Source organism: Bombyx mori, chromosome 19 (genome assembly GCF_030269925.1).
Source record: "Bombyx mori chromosome 19, ASM3026992v2".
Classification (NCBI taxonomy): Eukaryota; Metazoa; Arthropoda; class Insecta; order Lepidoptera; family Bombycidae; genus Bombyx; species Bombyx mori.
The window spans coordinates 7,468,814-7,483,843 of record NC_085125.1 but is presented as its reverse complement, the minus strand read 5'-3'; the positions used below and the strand labels follow the sequence as shown (position 1 = coordinate 7,483,843).

At 48.7% G+C, this 15,030-nt stretch overlaps 2 protein-coding genes across 2 annotated transcripts; one reads left to right on the top strand and one right to left on the bottom strand.

The window, feature by feature from the left end:
• Positions 1-2,370: 2,370 nt before the first annotated feature.
• LOC119630006 (uncharacterized) lies at positions 2,371-4,329 on the top strand. Its single transcript, XM_038017807.1, has one exon. The coding sequence runs from the start codon at positions 2,371-2,373 to the stop codon at positions 4,327-4,329; it is 1,959 nt and encodes a 652-aa protein (XP_037873735.1).
• Positions 4,330-5,492: 1,163 nt separating this feature from the next.
• LOC119630005 (uncharacterized) lies at positions 5,493-9,626 on the bottom strand. The gene has a single exon (XM_038017806.1). It carries the CDS (start codon positions 9,624-9,626, stop codon positions 5,493-5,495), a length of 4,134 nt encoding a protein of 1,377 aa, XP_037873734.1.
• Between the last annotated feature and the right edge of the window lie 5,404 nt (positions 9,627-15,030).

Genomic DNA, 15,030 nt, shown 5'->3' with positions numbered 1-15,030 from the left:
AGACTCGTGTTTCTTGAAGTCGGCCAAAATATTTCGGAAATGTTATATTAAAACTAATACTAGCCTTTTAACATATGAAATGATGGTTTGTAATTTGTTAGCGATGCGTTATATATAAATTTGGAGCTGTGATTGGTATATTTGGTGTATGTTTGTTTGTATGGTGAATTCGTTTTGTTAAAAGAAGTTAGCAAATTTTTAGCTTAGTTTTAAATTAACAAGATTAGTAAAAGGGAGTGCGCGGGGTTCAACGAGAGGTGAGGGGGCCTCGGACCGATGACCTGAGGCGAACGAAGTCAGTGCTGTGACCAAAGCAACGAACGCCGCGCGCTTCCTAACCACTAAAGTTTTTGTCATCCGACGCCACTATAGGAAATAAATATTTTTCTCACTAAAACCTCTGTTAGTGCATTCCACGAACCTGCGAACCAACATAAATTACAATTGGTCCTACGAACCGGATCGCGAATGTTCTTCACGCCACCGCAAAATAAAAAAATGGTAAATACCCGCAGTACCGCCAACAAACAAAGAAAAATTGACGATGAGCATGACGCAAAAAGTTCTTGTGCCGCGAGTGCAGTGAAATCGGAACGAACCGAAAAACAAAATCCGCCTTCACTAGCATCACGTCAGTCAGTCAGGTCCAAGAAAATGTCATCATCAAAATCAATACAAATCCAGAAAAAGAAACTGGAACTAGAAGCAGCTCAGGCGAAAGCGCGTATTCAAATGGAACTCATTGATCAAAAATTAGCGACGGATCTAGCAGAACTCGAAGAAGAATACAGTCCACCATCAGAAATATCGGAGAAAAACAACGGCGGTGATATAGAAAAATGGTTAGAGCGTAGTCAACAGGAACTGCAGCAGGCCACTAAGCTCAACAGTGATACACACAAGTCACACTCAAGCCCGGCCGACAACGACGCAGTTCAACAACTCACGAGCGCATTCAAAGAATTTATGACGTCCTCCGCCATCCAGCAAAATACTAAGCTGCTCAGTCGTCTCAGCACTCCAAAAGAACTCCCTATCTTCAGCGGAGATCCAAAAGAATGGCTTCATTTCGAGCAGGCCTACCTGGAATCGACTGAAGTCTGCAACTTCAGCGATAAAGAAAACCATTGGCGGTTACGAAAGTGTTTACGAGGTACCGCACAAGAAGCCGTCGCCGGCCTACTTATCAGTGGTGCTTCTCCTGCAGAAATAATTTCCACTTTAAAACTACAGTTCGGAAACGCTGACGTCATCCTATCTCGCATCGTGGTAGACGTAAAGAAGATGAACCCACTGCCTATGGACTACCACAAAGAAATAGTACCCTTTTCAGGAAAAGTGAAAAATTACGTGGCCGCTGTACGAGCCCTTGGTCGCCAAGAGTACCTGCAAGGCATGGAAGTGGCTAACATTATCTTATGCAAGCTACCCACGACCCTGCTCACCAAGTGGACAGATTATAGTTATCCGCTTATCACAGCTGAATCGCCGAAACCTAGACTAGAGGTGCTGTCAGATTTCCTCACCGAAGAAGCTGTAAAAGTATCAACCTGTAGTGCTACTTTATTGCAATCTAGGACGGACAATTTCAAACGTAAACTTTATGATAAAGTGAACAATATACAAACAATTTTAGTGCAAGACGGACAAAGTGTACAAAAATGTGGTTATTGTCGTACCGGTAGCCATAAATTAACTGAGTGTAAAAAATTTAAAAAATCACTAAGAAAGGACAGATGGTTCCATGTGAAGCGTTACGGCATTTGTTATAAGTGTTTATTAGCGCATCATCGCAGGGAAACGTGCTCCGCTCCAAGCTGTGACGTAAGCAATTGTGGACAATCGCATCACCGCTTACTGCATTATGTGCCGAGTCGAAACGACACTCAATCTGTATCAGCAGTAGAAGTTCAGTCTGAAATAGTAACAAATATTAATGTCGGCTGTTCCGTAATGTTAAAAATTGTGCCTATAAATATTCACGGACCGAACGGAATTGTTAGCACGACCGCCTTGCTCGACGATGGCTCGACTGTGTCGTTGATTAGCGCTCCGCTGGCATTACAAGTGGGACTGCGCGGCCGCCACGAACGTCTTCGTGTGCGCGGCGCGTGGAACGATACAGAATTAGTGTGCGATGCGCAGCTAGCAAACGTGACACTGTGTAGTAAGTGTAGTACCGATAACAAGATGTTTACAATCGATGCGCGGATTGTCGAAGAGTTAAACCTACCACAAAGTTTGCCTACAGTAAATGTTAAAAAATATTTGCACCTAAATGACATCAGCCATAACTTATGCACCACAACACAACTGCATCCGCAAGTTTTAATTGGACAAGATAATTGTCATCTCCTCTTACCTCTGGAAATGAGAGTGGGTAAGCCCGATGAACCCTGTGCCACCCGGACTCCTCTGGGTTGGTGCCTCCATGGAAGAGTACCTAATGCTTACCTACCTAATTCTGCTGCACGTCACACTTCATTGTTTGTCTCCAGTGACGTCATAGAATCTGAATGTACTTTGCGAGAGATCCACGAGGAGGTGCGAAGATCGTTCTCAATCGAGTCCATGGGCGTGTCTGGCAAACCAAGACAGAACTCAGAAGATTTACGCGCTGTTGAAATTTTAGAACGAACCTCCACTCTCGTCAATGATCAATGGCATGTTGGCTTACCTTGGCGGGATGAGACTTGTACGATGCCGGACTCGTACCTAACAGCTCTCCGTAGACTAAAAGGAGTCGAACAAAAATTAAAAAATAACAAAGAATATGCAAAAAGATACGAAGAACGAATACGACATTTATTTGAAAATGATTTCGCAAAAAAACTGATCAGCTCAAATGTTACACCGCTGAAAACTTGGTATTTACCTCATTTTGGTGTCGATAACCCGAACAAAAAGAAACTGCGCTTAGTGTTTGACGCCGCGGCCAAAACAAACGGTTTGTCCCTGAATGATTACTTATTGAAAGGGCCCGACCTACTAATGTCATTATTCGGCATCATGTTGCGATTTAGAGAAAATCGTATAGCTGTTTCTGGAGATATTAAAGATATGTTTCTCAAAGTGAAGATTCGACCAGAAGACCAGGATGCCTTCCGTTTTTTATATAGAGAAGAACCGGAGGGAAATATAAACACTTACGTTATGACGTCATTAATTTTTGGTGCTAATTGTTCGCCATTTATAGCTCAGTTTGTAAAAAATAAAAACGCTCAGCGGTATGAGTCATCAATGCCCGCTGCTGCTTCCGCTATATATAGAAGTCACTATATGGACGATTATATAGATAGTCTACCTAACGAGGAGGCCGCAATACAATTAATTCACAACATTATGTTTATTCACAAGCAAGGCGGGTTCCAGATGCGGAATTGGACGAGTAATAGTAAAAAAATACTCGCGAGCCTACCTAAAGATTTATTGGGCGAAGCAGCTGTTAAATTTAATACAGGTCAACTGTATGAAGGCGAACGCACGCTTGGATTGATTTGGCATCCAAATGATGATACTCTCAGATTCGACGTGTCTTTCAAGCGGATACCCGAAACTATTATAAACGGAACTCAAAAGCCAACCAAGAGAGAAATGTTACGCGTGATTATGTCCATTTTTGACGTTTATGGCATTCTAGCACCGTTCACCATAAATGGAAAAATTATGCTACAAGAAATTTGGAAATCTAAAATAAGCTGGGATGATTACATAACCGAAACGGTATTCCAGAAATGGTTGAAATGGATTTATCTTCTGGAATCATTAAAAGACCTGAGTTTGCCGAGGTACTATCCGGCTGCTACCATACGAGTGAATGAGACGAATAATGAAACCCTTCCGCTGTCATACTCACACAGCACGATTTCTAGGACTACGGCTACGAATAATGCTACGAGCGTAGCACACGCCGAATCCGCTACGAATACTGCATCGCACAGCTACAATAATAATTGTGGAGACGATTGCAGTGGAGTTTTAACTCGAACTGGCTATAGAAACTTACAGATGCATATATTTTGTGATGCGTCTAACAAAGCATACTGCGCCGTCGCGTACTGGAGATGGATTGACGACGAGTTTAACATACGCGTAGCATTCATTGCGAGCAAATCTCGAGTTGCAGGAAACAAACCTATTACCATCCCACGTTTGGAACTTCAAGCCGCCGTCTTAGCGGCAAGACTAGTGGACTCAGTCACTAGAGAACATATTATAAAGCCTGAGCAACGAATATTTTGGAGCGACTCGACGACAGTGCTGCAATGGATAAGAAATGATGCTCGCGACTATAAAGTTTATAAACAAATGCAAGAAGCTTACCTTTGATTTCGACGATACTATGGAGAAAGCTGAAATATTTTTACTGAAAAAAATCACAAGCTGAATCGTTTAAAAAAGAGTTAACTGAAATAAAAAAACAGTGGATGTGTATCAAAAACAAGTAATATACTTACCTTATCCCCTTACTTAGATGAGTATGGAGTTATACGAGTCGGTGGCCGCATCGGTGCTGCTACTGGCATTCTACCTGAATCAAAAAACTCTATAATACGGAACTGAAGAAGTCTATAAAAAATCTAGACGAAGATGTGTTGAAAGATAAGGCTTCCAATCACGGAATCAAATGGACCTTCATACCGCCCGCGAGTCCCCACTGGGGTCGGGCATGGGAATTTTAACTAGTCGGTCACGCGCATCGCTCGATTATGAGTTGAGAGTGAGTGCTGCTGAGGCAGCACTGGGGTGGGGCGTGTTAGCGATGCGTTATATATAAATTTGGAGCTGTGATTGGTATATTTGGTGTATGTTTGTTTGTATGGTGTACACGACCCGGCCTGTATGGCTGTTTCCGAGTCGTGTAATAATATTTTCTGCTGTCTGTTTGTGCGCTGGTAGAAGACGGCTGTTTCTTTCGATGGGTTTCGGCTTCTGTAGCGAGGTTTCACAGGTAACTGTCTGGTTCACTGGTAGCTGATTCACTGGTGGTTTTCTGATAACTGTACTATTGGAGAACTGCTGGTAACTGTTTCTGTCTTGCTGATGTTTCTTTGTCGGAGAGCTTCTGAGAACTGTTTCTGTCTTGATGATCTGCTGAGAACTGTTTCTATCTTGCTGATGGTTCTTTGTCGAAGATTCACTGGGAACTGTTTCTGTCTTGATGATCTGCTGAGAACTGTTTCTATCTTGCTGATGGTTCTTTGTCGGAGATTCGCTGGGAACTGTTTTTGCCTATAAATGGCCATCCTTTTATATTTATTTCAGTACCCCATCTCGCGACGCGCTATCGACGCGTCACTTTCGGAGGGTCCCTTGATCTGTATGTTACCGTAGTGAAAGCGCTCCACGAATTGTTCCTATTGGTCTATTACATTCTCTGATCTGATACACTAACATATTGACTATAAAATAACTTAAGATTATACATTTTTGTTACGTAATTACTTATTAACTATATTAATTCTATTTGTTTGATAAAACTATTTAAAACCCTATTTCGTCCTGCACATTACTCCCGCCGTGCGAGTCCGTCGCATTCTTCTCGGTGCAGGATGGTCTTCTTCGATGGGCAGGATCAGTAGTTTTCGTACTGGTCTCCGTAGAACTCCACCCTTGGTTCTGATGTCTACGATGCGCCTCACGTTGTCACGTTGTCCGGACCAGGATACGTTGCTATCGCTTCTCCCTCGCATGCGCGTGTTTCGTGACTGGCACTTCCACTTTTCATGGCGACGCCTCGGCCATGAGGCTCCCGCCGGTGCTGCAGCTGCTATATTTACTTCACCCATCGGTTCTGTAGTTTCTGACGCTGATTCCGTCGGCCAGGAGTCCTCTCGTTGGCGTAGGAATTCTGTCCCTCTGAACCATCTATGTTCATATTGGTATGGCATTAGGACGTCTCGGGTCACGTTGTCGGCTAAGTTGTGCTTCGTGGGTACCCATCGCCACTCGTTTACTGTTGAACTATCTTCTATAGCAGCCAGGCGGTGGGCGACGTATGGTTTGTACGAGCGTGATCCCGTTCTTATCCATGTTAATACTGTCTTACTGTCGGTCCAGAAGGTCTTCGAATCCGGCTTTCTGTCGTGTTCCGCTATTACAGCTTCAGCGAGGCGTGCTTCGAGAGTGGCGGCTTGTAGTTCCAGTCTCGGTATAGAAGTGAGTTTCAGGGGCGCTACCTTTGCTTTGCTCATAATCAGTGACACGTCGATTCTATTATTCGGACTTATCGTTCGCCAGTATAGTGCTGCAGCGTAGGCGGATTCACTTGCGTCGGTGAAGACGTGTAGCTGTAATGTGGTCGTGTCGCTGTAGTTTAAGTAACATCTTGGGATGGCTATATTGTGCAGGTTTCTCAGCTGCTTCACCCAGGCCTGCCAGTGTGTCGACAGGTCGTTATCTATTTCATCGTCCCATGATGTTCCTCGCCGCCACACTTCTTGCAGAAGTTGTTTTGCTCTATTTGTGACTGGGGACACGAAGCCTAGCGGATCGAATAACGACATTACGACTTTTAGTGCTTCTCTCTTGGTCGGCTTCTTGCCTTCGACGAGCGGTGGAGGTATTCTTGTCAGATTGAGGTCGAAGGTAAGCACGTCCTTTTCTGTTTTCCATATGAGCCCGAGTACTCGTTCAGTTTTTTCTTCAGGCTTGTACAGTTCCACTTGATTTCCATTTTCGTTTTCACCAAGGGTTTCAAGTAGGCTCGGCGAGTTTGACTTCCACTGTTTTAATTCAAAATGAGCTTTTTCGTGTATTCGACGAACGTCTGTTGTTATGCGTACTGCATCTTTTAAACCTTTAAAACTGTCTAAGAAGTCGTCTTCGTAGTGTTTATTCTGTATTGCGGCTGCCGCCTCCGGGTGCGTGGCTACATGTTGCTGGGCGTTCAAGCTCTTTACAGATATCGCTGTGGAAAGAGAACTTGACGCACCGAAGATCAACGAGGTCATTCTGTTTTCTTCTGGGGGCTTGTCATCTCGCTGATCTTTGCACCAGAGATAACGGAGCGCGTCTCTGTCTTCATGTCTCAATTTTACTTGTATGAACATCTCTTTGATGTCTGCTATTACTGTTATATTATGCTGTCTGAATCGCATTATCACTCCTGGTAGTGATTGGAGTAGGTCCGGTCCCTTAAGCAGCATATCATTTAAAGCTACCCCTCTTGTTCTGGCGGCGGCGTCGTGGACGACTCGGAGTTTTTCCGGCTTCAGGGGGTTCACGACGGCGAAGTGAGGTAGATACCACGTTCTGTTCTCTGTTTTTGTTTTTGGAGCGGGCTCGGCGTAGCCTTTCGCAACGAGTGCTTCCATCTGTTCTGTGTATTTCTGTTTCAGTTCCGAATTACGATCAAGTTTGTTTTCTATATTTATCAGTCGCTTTAACGAGTTATTGTAGTTGTCTGGTAGACTGACATTATCTGTTTTCCAGAGCAGAGCAGTTTCGTATCTTCCATCTGTTGTGTGGACTGTATTGCTGTTGAGGATGCGAAGCGCCTGTTCCTCTGGGTCTGTTTTTGGTCTTCTTGGTGTGATGCATAGCGCATCCATAGCGAAACACTGTTTTACCAGATTTTCTATTTTATCATCTTCCTGGTTTTCGCTAGCATGATTTATGTAGTTTATGTGGTGGCCTAGGGTACGAGTGCGACCTCCATGCAGTACCCAGCCTAGAGGTGTCCGTGACGCTATTGGCTGATTCCTGTTGCCTCGTCTAACTTTCGAAGCTAGTAACATGTGCCAGTTGTCTTGGCCAATCAGTATTCCAGGTTTCGCGTTCTCGTACGTGATGATGTCACTGATGTCTCGTAGGTGCGAATACTCATCTATCTGTTCCTTTGGTATTTTTTGTGCTGTTACTTGTAGGTCGTTAACTGTTCTCGCTTGTATTATTTCTTTTCGACTGTTGAGGCTTCTGAGCGTGAGGTTGACTCTTCTTGACCTTGTTTCCGTTGATTTTATGTTGTTAATCGCCTGTATGTGTAACGGATCGATTGATCCTGTTATTCCAGTCTTCTTGCGAATGATTTCGTCTATGAGTGTCACCGTCGATCCATCGTCAAGCAGCGCGTATGTATCAACCGTGCCTATCGGTCCTTGTACTTGGACTGGGATTATTTTCAAATAGGACTGTTTCTGTTTTCCGGTCCAAGCGGAATTAATGTTCTCTGTTGTTTCCTTGTTACTCTTGTCTGTTTTTTCAATTTTTCTGTCGAAGTGCAGCATCTTGTTGTGAGTGTATTTGCAGTCATTGATGCCACACGTGTTCGGTTTGCAGTTGTGGGTTTTATTCTTATACTGTAGACATCGGAAACACAGGTGTTTATTCTTGGCGATGTCCCATCTTGTGTTTGAGTCTGCCTTCTTGAAGATGTAACAGCCTGTTGTGGTGTGTTCAGTGTTGCTACATACCGGACATTTAGCTCGTGATGGCTTCTCACTGACTATGTGCACGTTCTGTGTGCGTCTGTTGTGTTGTGCGGGCTGCGAGTAGTGCCCCGCCTGTTCGGGCTGTGCATAAGGGCTGCACAGTTCGGCTTCTCTTTTCATGAATTTTTCAAATTTAATCAGATCCGGATCCTCCTTCGGTTGTACCGCGGTGAAGTCGTAGTATCGGTAACGTAGTGTTGGTGTGAGTTTTTCTAACATTGTTTTGGTAGTTTCCGGATTATATAAGTAATGTGTGCAATTTAATGCACGAAGCGTAGCTACGGCGTTGGTCACCTTACTGGAGAATATACAAATGTCTCTTGGTGTTTCTGTTAGTCTTGGCAGCGCTCGTAGCGTGTCTAACTCCGTTATGGCTATTGTTTCCGGTCTTCCGAATCGCGCTTCTAGACTTCTTATGACGTCGGACGGATCAGCGTTCGTTATAAGTAATCCGTCAACGGCTTCCTTTGCCCTTCCTTTCAGGTTCCTTCTGAGTCTGTTTATATTTTCTGTTTTTGTAAATGAATTCATCGTCTCGTGATAGGCTGCACGAAAGGATAGCCAATCTTGGTGATTTCCATTAAAGAATGGCAATTCTGTGTATCTTGGTTCGCGGGCGGCTTTGACGGCGAGTGTTATTGCTGCGGTTAGATCTGAGAAGTCTTGTTTGTCGCAGGTTCCCGCCGGTTTTTCATTATGCTGGTCGTCATTTTCTGTTTTTGTGGGTTGGGTTTCCAACCACGTGCCCACTCTTTCGTCGAGTTCTGACTTACTGTATTCTGATTCGCTGTTTTCGTCATCAGATCCAGCTTCGAGCGTGGCCAATCGGGCGGCTGCTAACTCCACCTGTAGGCGGGCGAGCTCTTCTCTAGCTTTGGCTATCTTCTGTTCTTTTCTGTTTCGCGACCGGTCAGTTTTGACTGTACCGGCGCGCTGTTTTGTTGGCACGTCATTCTGTTTGGCTATATACTGTTTGACGGCCTCTGTTTTTGAGTTCCCAGGTTTCTCTGCGACTTTCATCGTGGCTTCCATGTTGGCTGTTGCGCACAATGATTCTGCTGTGGGGGCTACCAGACTCATGACGGTATTCGCGGTTGTTTCTGTCCACACGCTCTGTGTTGTAGCTGTGGTTTCTGAGGGCGGCGACTGTTTTGTTTCGATCCGTCCTCTTCCTGTTGACCGCGTTATCGGCATTGTTCCAGTTTCCTTTTTTCAAAACGTATCCTCCTTTTTTCAAAACGTATCCTCTACCCGGCTCGAAAGAATAATGAAATGTGTCCTCTATCCGGCTCGAAGGACCATGAAATGTACACGACCCGGCCTGTATGGCTGTTTCCGAGTCGTGTAATAATATTTTCTGCTGTCTGTTTGTGCGCTGGTAGAAGACGGCTGTTTCTTTCGATGGGTTTCGGCTTCTGTAGCGAGGTTTCACAGGTAACTGTCTGGTTCACTGGTAGCTGATTCACTGGTGGTTTTCTGATAACTGTACTATTGGAGAACTGCTGGTAACTGTTTCTGTCTTGCTGATGTTTCTTTGTCGGAGAGCTTCTGAGAACTGTTTCTGTCTTGATGATCTGCTGAGAACTGTTTCTATCTTGCTGATGGTTCTTTGTCGAAGATTCACTGGGAACTGTTTCTGTCTTGATGATCTGCTGAGAACTGTTTCTATCTTGCTGATGGTTCTTTGTCGGAGATTCGCTGGGAACTGTTTTTGCCTTTTTTTTTTTTTTTTTTTTTTCCTACCTAAGCTGATAGCCCTAGCGGCTATGTCAGCGTAACCCTAACTTTAGTAGGTGAGCTCACGGGGCTCAAACCTGACGATGTTGCTAACACGAACCCTAGCAAGAGTCGTGCTTCGCAGAATCTACCACCGGATCGGAAACGCGACCCACTGAGAAGATCCGGCGAGAAACTCAGTGGGCTGTGTCTGAGAGTTAATTTACTCGTCGAGCCCTTCGTCGCAAGCGACGGGTTCGACGAGAACGGTGACCGGTGCTTGAAGTACCTAAAAGCACCGTTAGTGGATCAGGAGGATCCGAGATGACGTGTTTAGGGCGACGTCGACTGCTTTCCATTCTGTCCGCAGGATCGGGAATGTAGTTACCGGCGGCCACGATGAGAGGGTTCTCGTGTCGTGCCGCTTTATCGAAGTGGCGCATGGACGCCGACTGAAGATACTTACTGATGGACTCTAAGTCCAGGTCGTCATGGAGGTCGACGTTCCTGACGAACCACGGGGCTCCGACGGCTATCCTGCAAAAACGGGATTGAATAATTTGAAAGGATTTTAAGTGTATGCGGGCCGCGTGAGCGAACACTACACTTGCATAGGTCATGACGGGGCGTATGCAAGTTTTGTAGAGTGTCACCTTATTTCTAAGGGACATTTTACTTCGCCTACATATCATCGGGTAGAGACGTCCTAGAATGAAGGCGGCACGGTCGCGTACCGTCTTGATGTGGGGGCGGAATGTCATCCTACTGTCGAGGGTGACGCCTAAATATTTGACCTTCGGGGCCCACGGTATGGGCTGGTCGAACATCGTGATTGGGCGAACGGCGGGGGCGGGGTTATTGACGCGCCTAGTCGGGAGAGGGATGCTCAGCGTGGTGTTCGGAGGGCGACCCCTTTTGAAGAGCACCGCTGTGCTTTTCGTGGGGTTAATGTCGATGCGCCACTTCCGGAACCACTGTCCCATGGTGGTAGCTGCGGTCTGAAGTCGTCGATGAAGCAACGCCTTCTTCCTACACGAGTAGTAGATGGCGGTGTCATCGGCGAAGAGCGCCAGATGGGTCTCCGGAGACCGGGGTATATCGTTGATATACAAACTGAATAGTAACGGGGAGAGGGCGGAGCCTTGCGGGACTCCGGCTGTGACGTGACGGGGCCGGGAACGCGTTCCCTCGACTCGATATCGGAACGAACGGTTCGACAAGTAGTCTCGTATGATGAGCACGAGCCTGTCTGGCACTCCCATGTTATACAGTTTGTATATCAAACCGTTGTGCCAGACTTTATCGAACGCCTTCGCTATATCGAAGAAGAGGGCTCCTGTCGGAATGGGTTTCCGCCTGTTCAGCCCTAGTAAGATGTGCTCCGTGAGGCGGTGCACTTGATGGACGCACGAGTGTCTGGCGCGGAATCCAAACTGCTCGTCTATAAGAATTTTATTCGCGGATACGAAGTCCCAGAGGCGTTTACGAAGGAGCCGTTCGTAAAGTTTGCCTATCGCCGGGAGGAGACTGATGGGGCGGTAACTCGCGGTTTCGTTCTTCGGTTTGCCCGGCTTGTGTATGCCGATAACGTCCGCTTCTTTCCACGCCGCGGGAAAGATGCAGTTCGTCATAGCAGCATTTAATATGGTGGCCAACATCGTTATCAGTTGGGCTGGTAACAGTTTAAGCGCGCGGTTGCGGATGCCGTCGGAGCCGGGAGCTTTCCGTGGTTGTAGGCTATCGATCGCCTCCTTGACCTCGGAAGTGGTAATGGGGGGTAACGCGTCCGAGGGCGGCAGGGAAGCTCTGCGCTCGACCTCCCTGTCGACGAACTCGGTGTGTTCGGGGTCCGCGTGTTGAGTGCTGGTGGTGCACTGCTCTTGCAGTGCATCGGCCAGCAACTCTGCCTTGTCATCGTCATCGTAAGCCGGTGATTGGCCTGAGGGGCGTACGAGAGGCGGCATAGTGGCTATAGTTTCGGACTTGAGGGTCCTAGCTAGTTGCCAGTATGCTTGGTGAGTGGGCGCGAGTTCTTCTAAATAACTATCCCAGTTTTCGTTTCGGGCGTCGCTTAAGCGGGATTTGACCTCCCGCTGTAAGCGACGCATCCGAGTCCGGTTTGAATCCGTGGGATATCGATCGTAGGCCCGGATTGCCGCGTTTCTGATTCTAACGAGGTCCCTAAGATCGGGGGAAAGTCTGATGCGGTGGAAGCAGTCCTCCACATCGACTTGTTTCGAAGATCTTATGATCGCCGTCGAGACGTGATCAGTGAAGATGTTTATGGATTCGACGGTATCCTCGGGGGATGGAGTTGAATCCGGGCCGCAAGGGAGGATTGGTGGAGCGGTGTCAGCTAAGCACGTGCCCAGCTTCTTCCAATCCACCATGGTCCTCGTATCTGGTTCGCGGTTGAGTGGGCGACCGAGCTGCATGACGACAGGTCGGTGGTCTGAGTCGAGTTCTGACATTGCCTCGATGGAGCGTAAGCGCAGAGTTACGTTCCTCAGCAGTGCCAGATCTATTGTGCTCGGACGACGCGCGGCGTTGTACGGATAGTACGTGGGGGTCGGGGGGTTGAATATTTCGAATGTGAGGTCGTCTATGAACGCGTCGAGACGCCTACCGTTCACATTCGTGCGATGGCAGTTCCACCTAGTGTGGTGGCAATTTAAATCGCCTGCCAGGATGACCGCGTCCCCCATACCGAACAGTGTCTCGAGGTCACTGCTCAGGAGGGGTTTGTCAGGGGGGAGATAAACGGATGCGATGACGATCGGCTGGTGTCCCGTCAGCGCGATGCGGCACACTGACGCCTCGATATGTAAGAGCGAGGGAGTATCGAGAGGGACGCAGTGCAGGGCCCTCCTATAGTAAATGACAGTCCCGCCCTTGCGGGCGGAGAGTCTGTCATTCCTAACCATGACGTAATTCGCGACTTTGGGGTCGCGACGCGAGGGCTTTAGGAAGGTCTCCTGCACCAGAAGGATGTCGATGAGATTTTCGCGGAGAAACTCATATACTTGATCGCGCTGACGCGCGAGTCCGTTAGCATTATAAAATGCTAACTTTATGGAACGCGGTTTTTCCCTACCGTTGCACGCCATTGATTACCGGTAATCAAACCAGCGTGCGCTGGACGGACTCGATGACGTCGATGTACTCGAACGTCGCGTTTAGGCGGTCTTCGGCCGTGACCGCTCTGCGCATGGCGTAGGCGAACGCACGCATGCGGTCGATATTTATCGCGGCGATATAATCGCGCACGATTGAGAATTCGTTAACGACAGGCCGCGCGGGGCCGGGGCGAGGCGCGGGACCGGGCGCGGGGGCGGGGCGCGGCGCGAGCAGGGGCTGGGGTGCCGGTGGCTTTCCTGCCAACGTGAGCGGCAGCGGTTTTGCCCACGCGGAGACGGTGGGCACCGGTGCCGGCACGAAGGCAGGTTTCGGCGCGCGGGGCGCCGAAGTCTTAGGGCCGACGGTTTTTGGAGGCGCGTTGGCCAGACGCTTCCGCGGGGCCTTGGGGCATCCGCGGTAGTTGGCTGTGTGGCCCTGCTTCTGGCAGAGCACACAGCTCGGTGGTTCAGTCGCTGTCTCTTTGACCCGCGAACAGTCGGCTGTCGCGTGGTCGCCGAGGCACTTTACGCACCGCGGGCGCGCGTGGCAGTTGCGCGCGGAGTGGCCGTATAACTGACAGCGGTGGCACTGCCCGGGAGTGCCTTTTTTATGTGGGGCCTCGACGGTGACCCCGGATAAGCCGCAAACGGTGCGGAGGCTTGAGGCAATTCGTTTGCCTTCGGCGGTTGGTTCCAGCGCGACGAGAACCATGTTGTATGCGAATTTATCGCGCCCGCTGTGCATACGGTGCACACTTATAATCGGGTACGTTTGCCTAATTAAATCTTCTTTGATTAGCTCGACGTCGAGCTCTTTAGGTACTCCGCGTATTACTACGCGGAGCTCGCGGTCCTCCTGGAGTGCATAGGTGTGGTAGCCTATGCTCTCCTTTCGGAGGTAAGAAGTGAGGGCCCTATGGTCGCCCGGCGTTGCGACTTTAATTTGTATCCCGTGCGCGAGATTACGCGCTTGGGAGTAATTAATTTTGTTGGCCGTAAGGGCCTGGGATACCCGGTTCCACGCGGATTTTTCGCGTAGGATTACGGGCGGGGGCGCGACGATTTTGTTGACGGGCGCGGGTTTAGGCGACGGAGTTGCGCGGCGAGGGGAGTCGGGTGAGACCACGACTTTAGGACGCGACGCGTTCGCGGCCTTGGGCTGTTTTGGCGCCGTGGACGGTTCCACGGCACGGGCGCGTTTTTTGGCACGCGTGACTGTTTTGAACCCATCGGAGGTTCCAGGCTGCGGGCTCGTCGCGGACTCGAAGTCCATCTCCGATCCGGTATCGGAGTCTGAACCGGAGTTGACGATTGACGACGCGACGGACGAGATCGGTGTAAACGTCGCGGGTGCGTTAGGCGCCTCGTTGGCGCTAGGCGCTTCATGAGTCGCTACGTGAATACGTGCGCTCGAAATGGATTTGGGGGCGGGGCATGTTTGCGCGGCTTTGAACGACGCGGCGAGGGACGCGGGCGGGGGGGAACTTGCGCGGGCGGCCCTGTAAGCCGCGAATTCGGCCGTGAGGTTTGATAACACCGGGTACTTCTCGGCAAGTAACCCGAGAAACCCTAAAAGTTCTTCTTCCATCTTACGTTTTTGCCCGGGGGGGGCGTCCCCGGGACTTAAGGCACACTCGCCGAAAGGCGAGTCCCCTGAGTAGGAGTTCACCCCCTGAGCTTTACCAGCTCCAAGGGGGGGGAGTGCCTTTGCCGTGAAAACGGCAGTCGGCTAGGATTGGGGTGGAGTTGGGAAGGTGGGGCCCCAC

Coding starts and splice junctions, on each gene's coding strand:
- LOC119630006 (XM_038017807.1), top strand. CDS start 2,371: ATGAGAGTGGGTAAGCCCGATGAACCCTGTGCCACCCGGACTCCTCTG.
- LOC119630005 (XM_038017806.1), bottom strand. CDS start 9,626: ATGCCGATAACGCGGTCAACAGGAAGAGGACGGATCGAAACAAAACAG.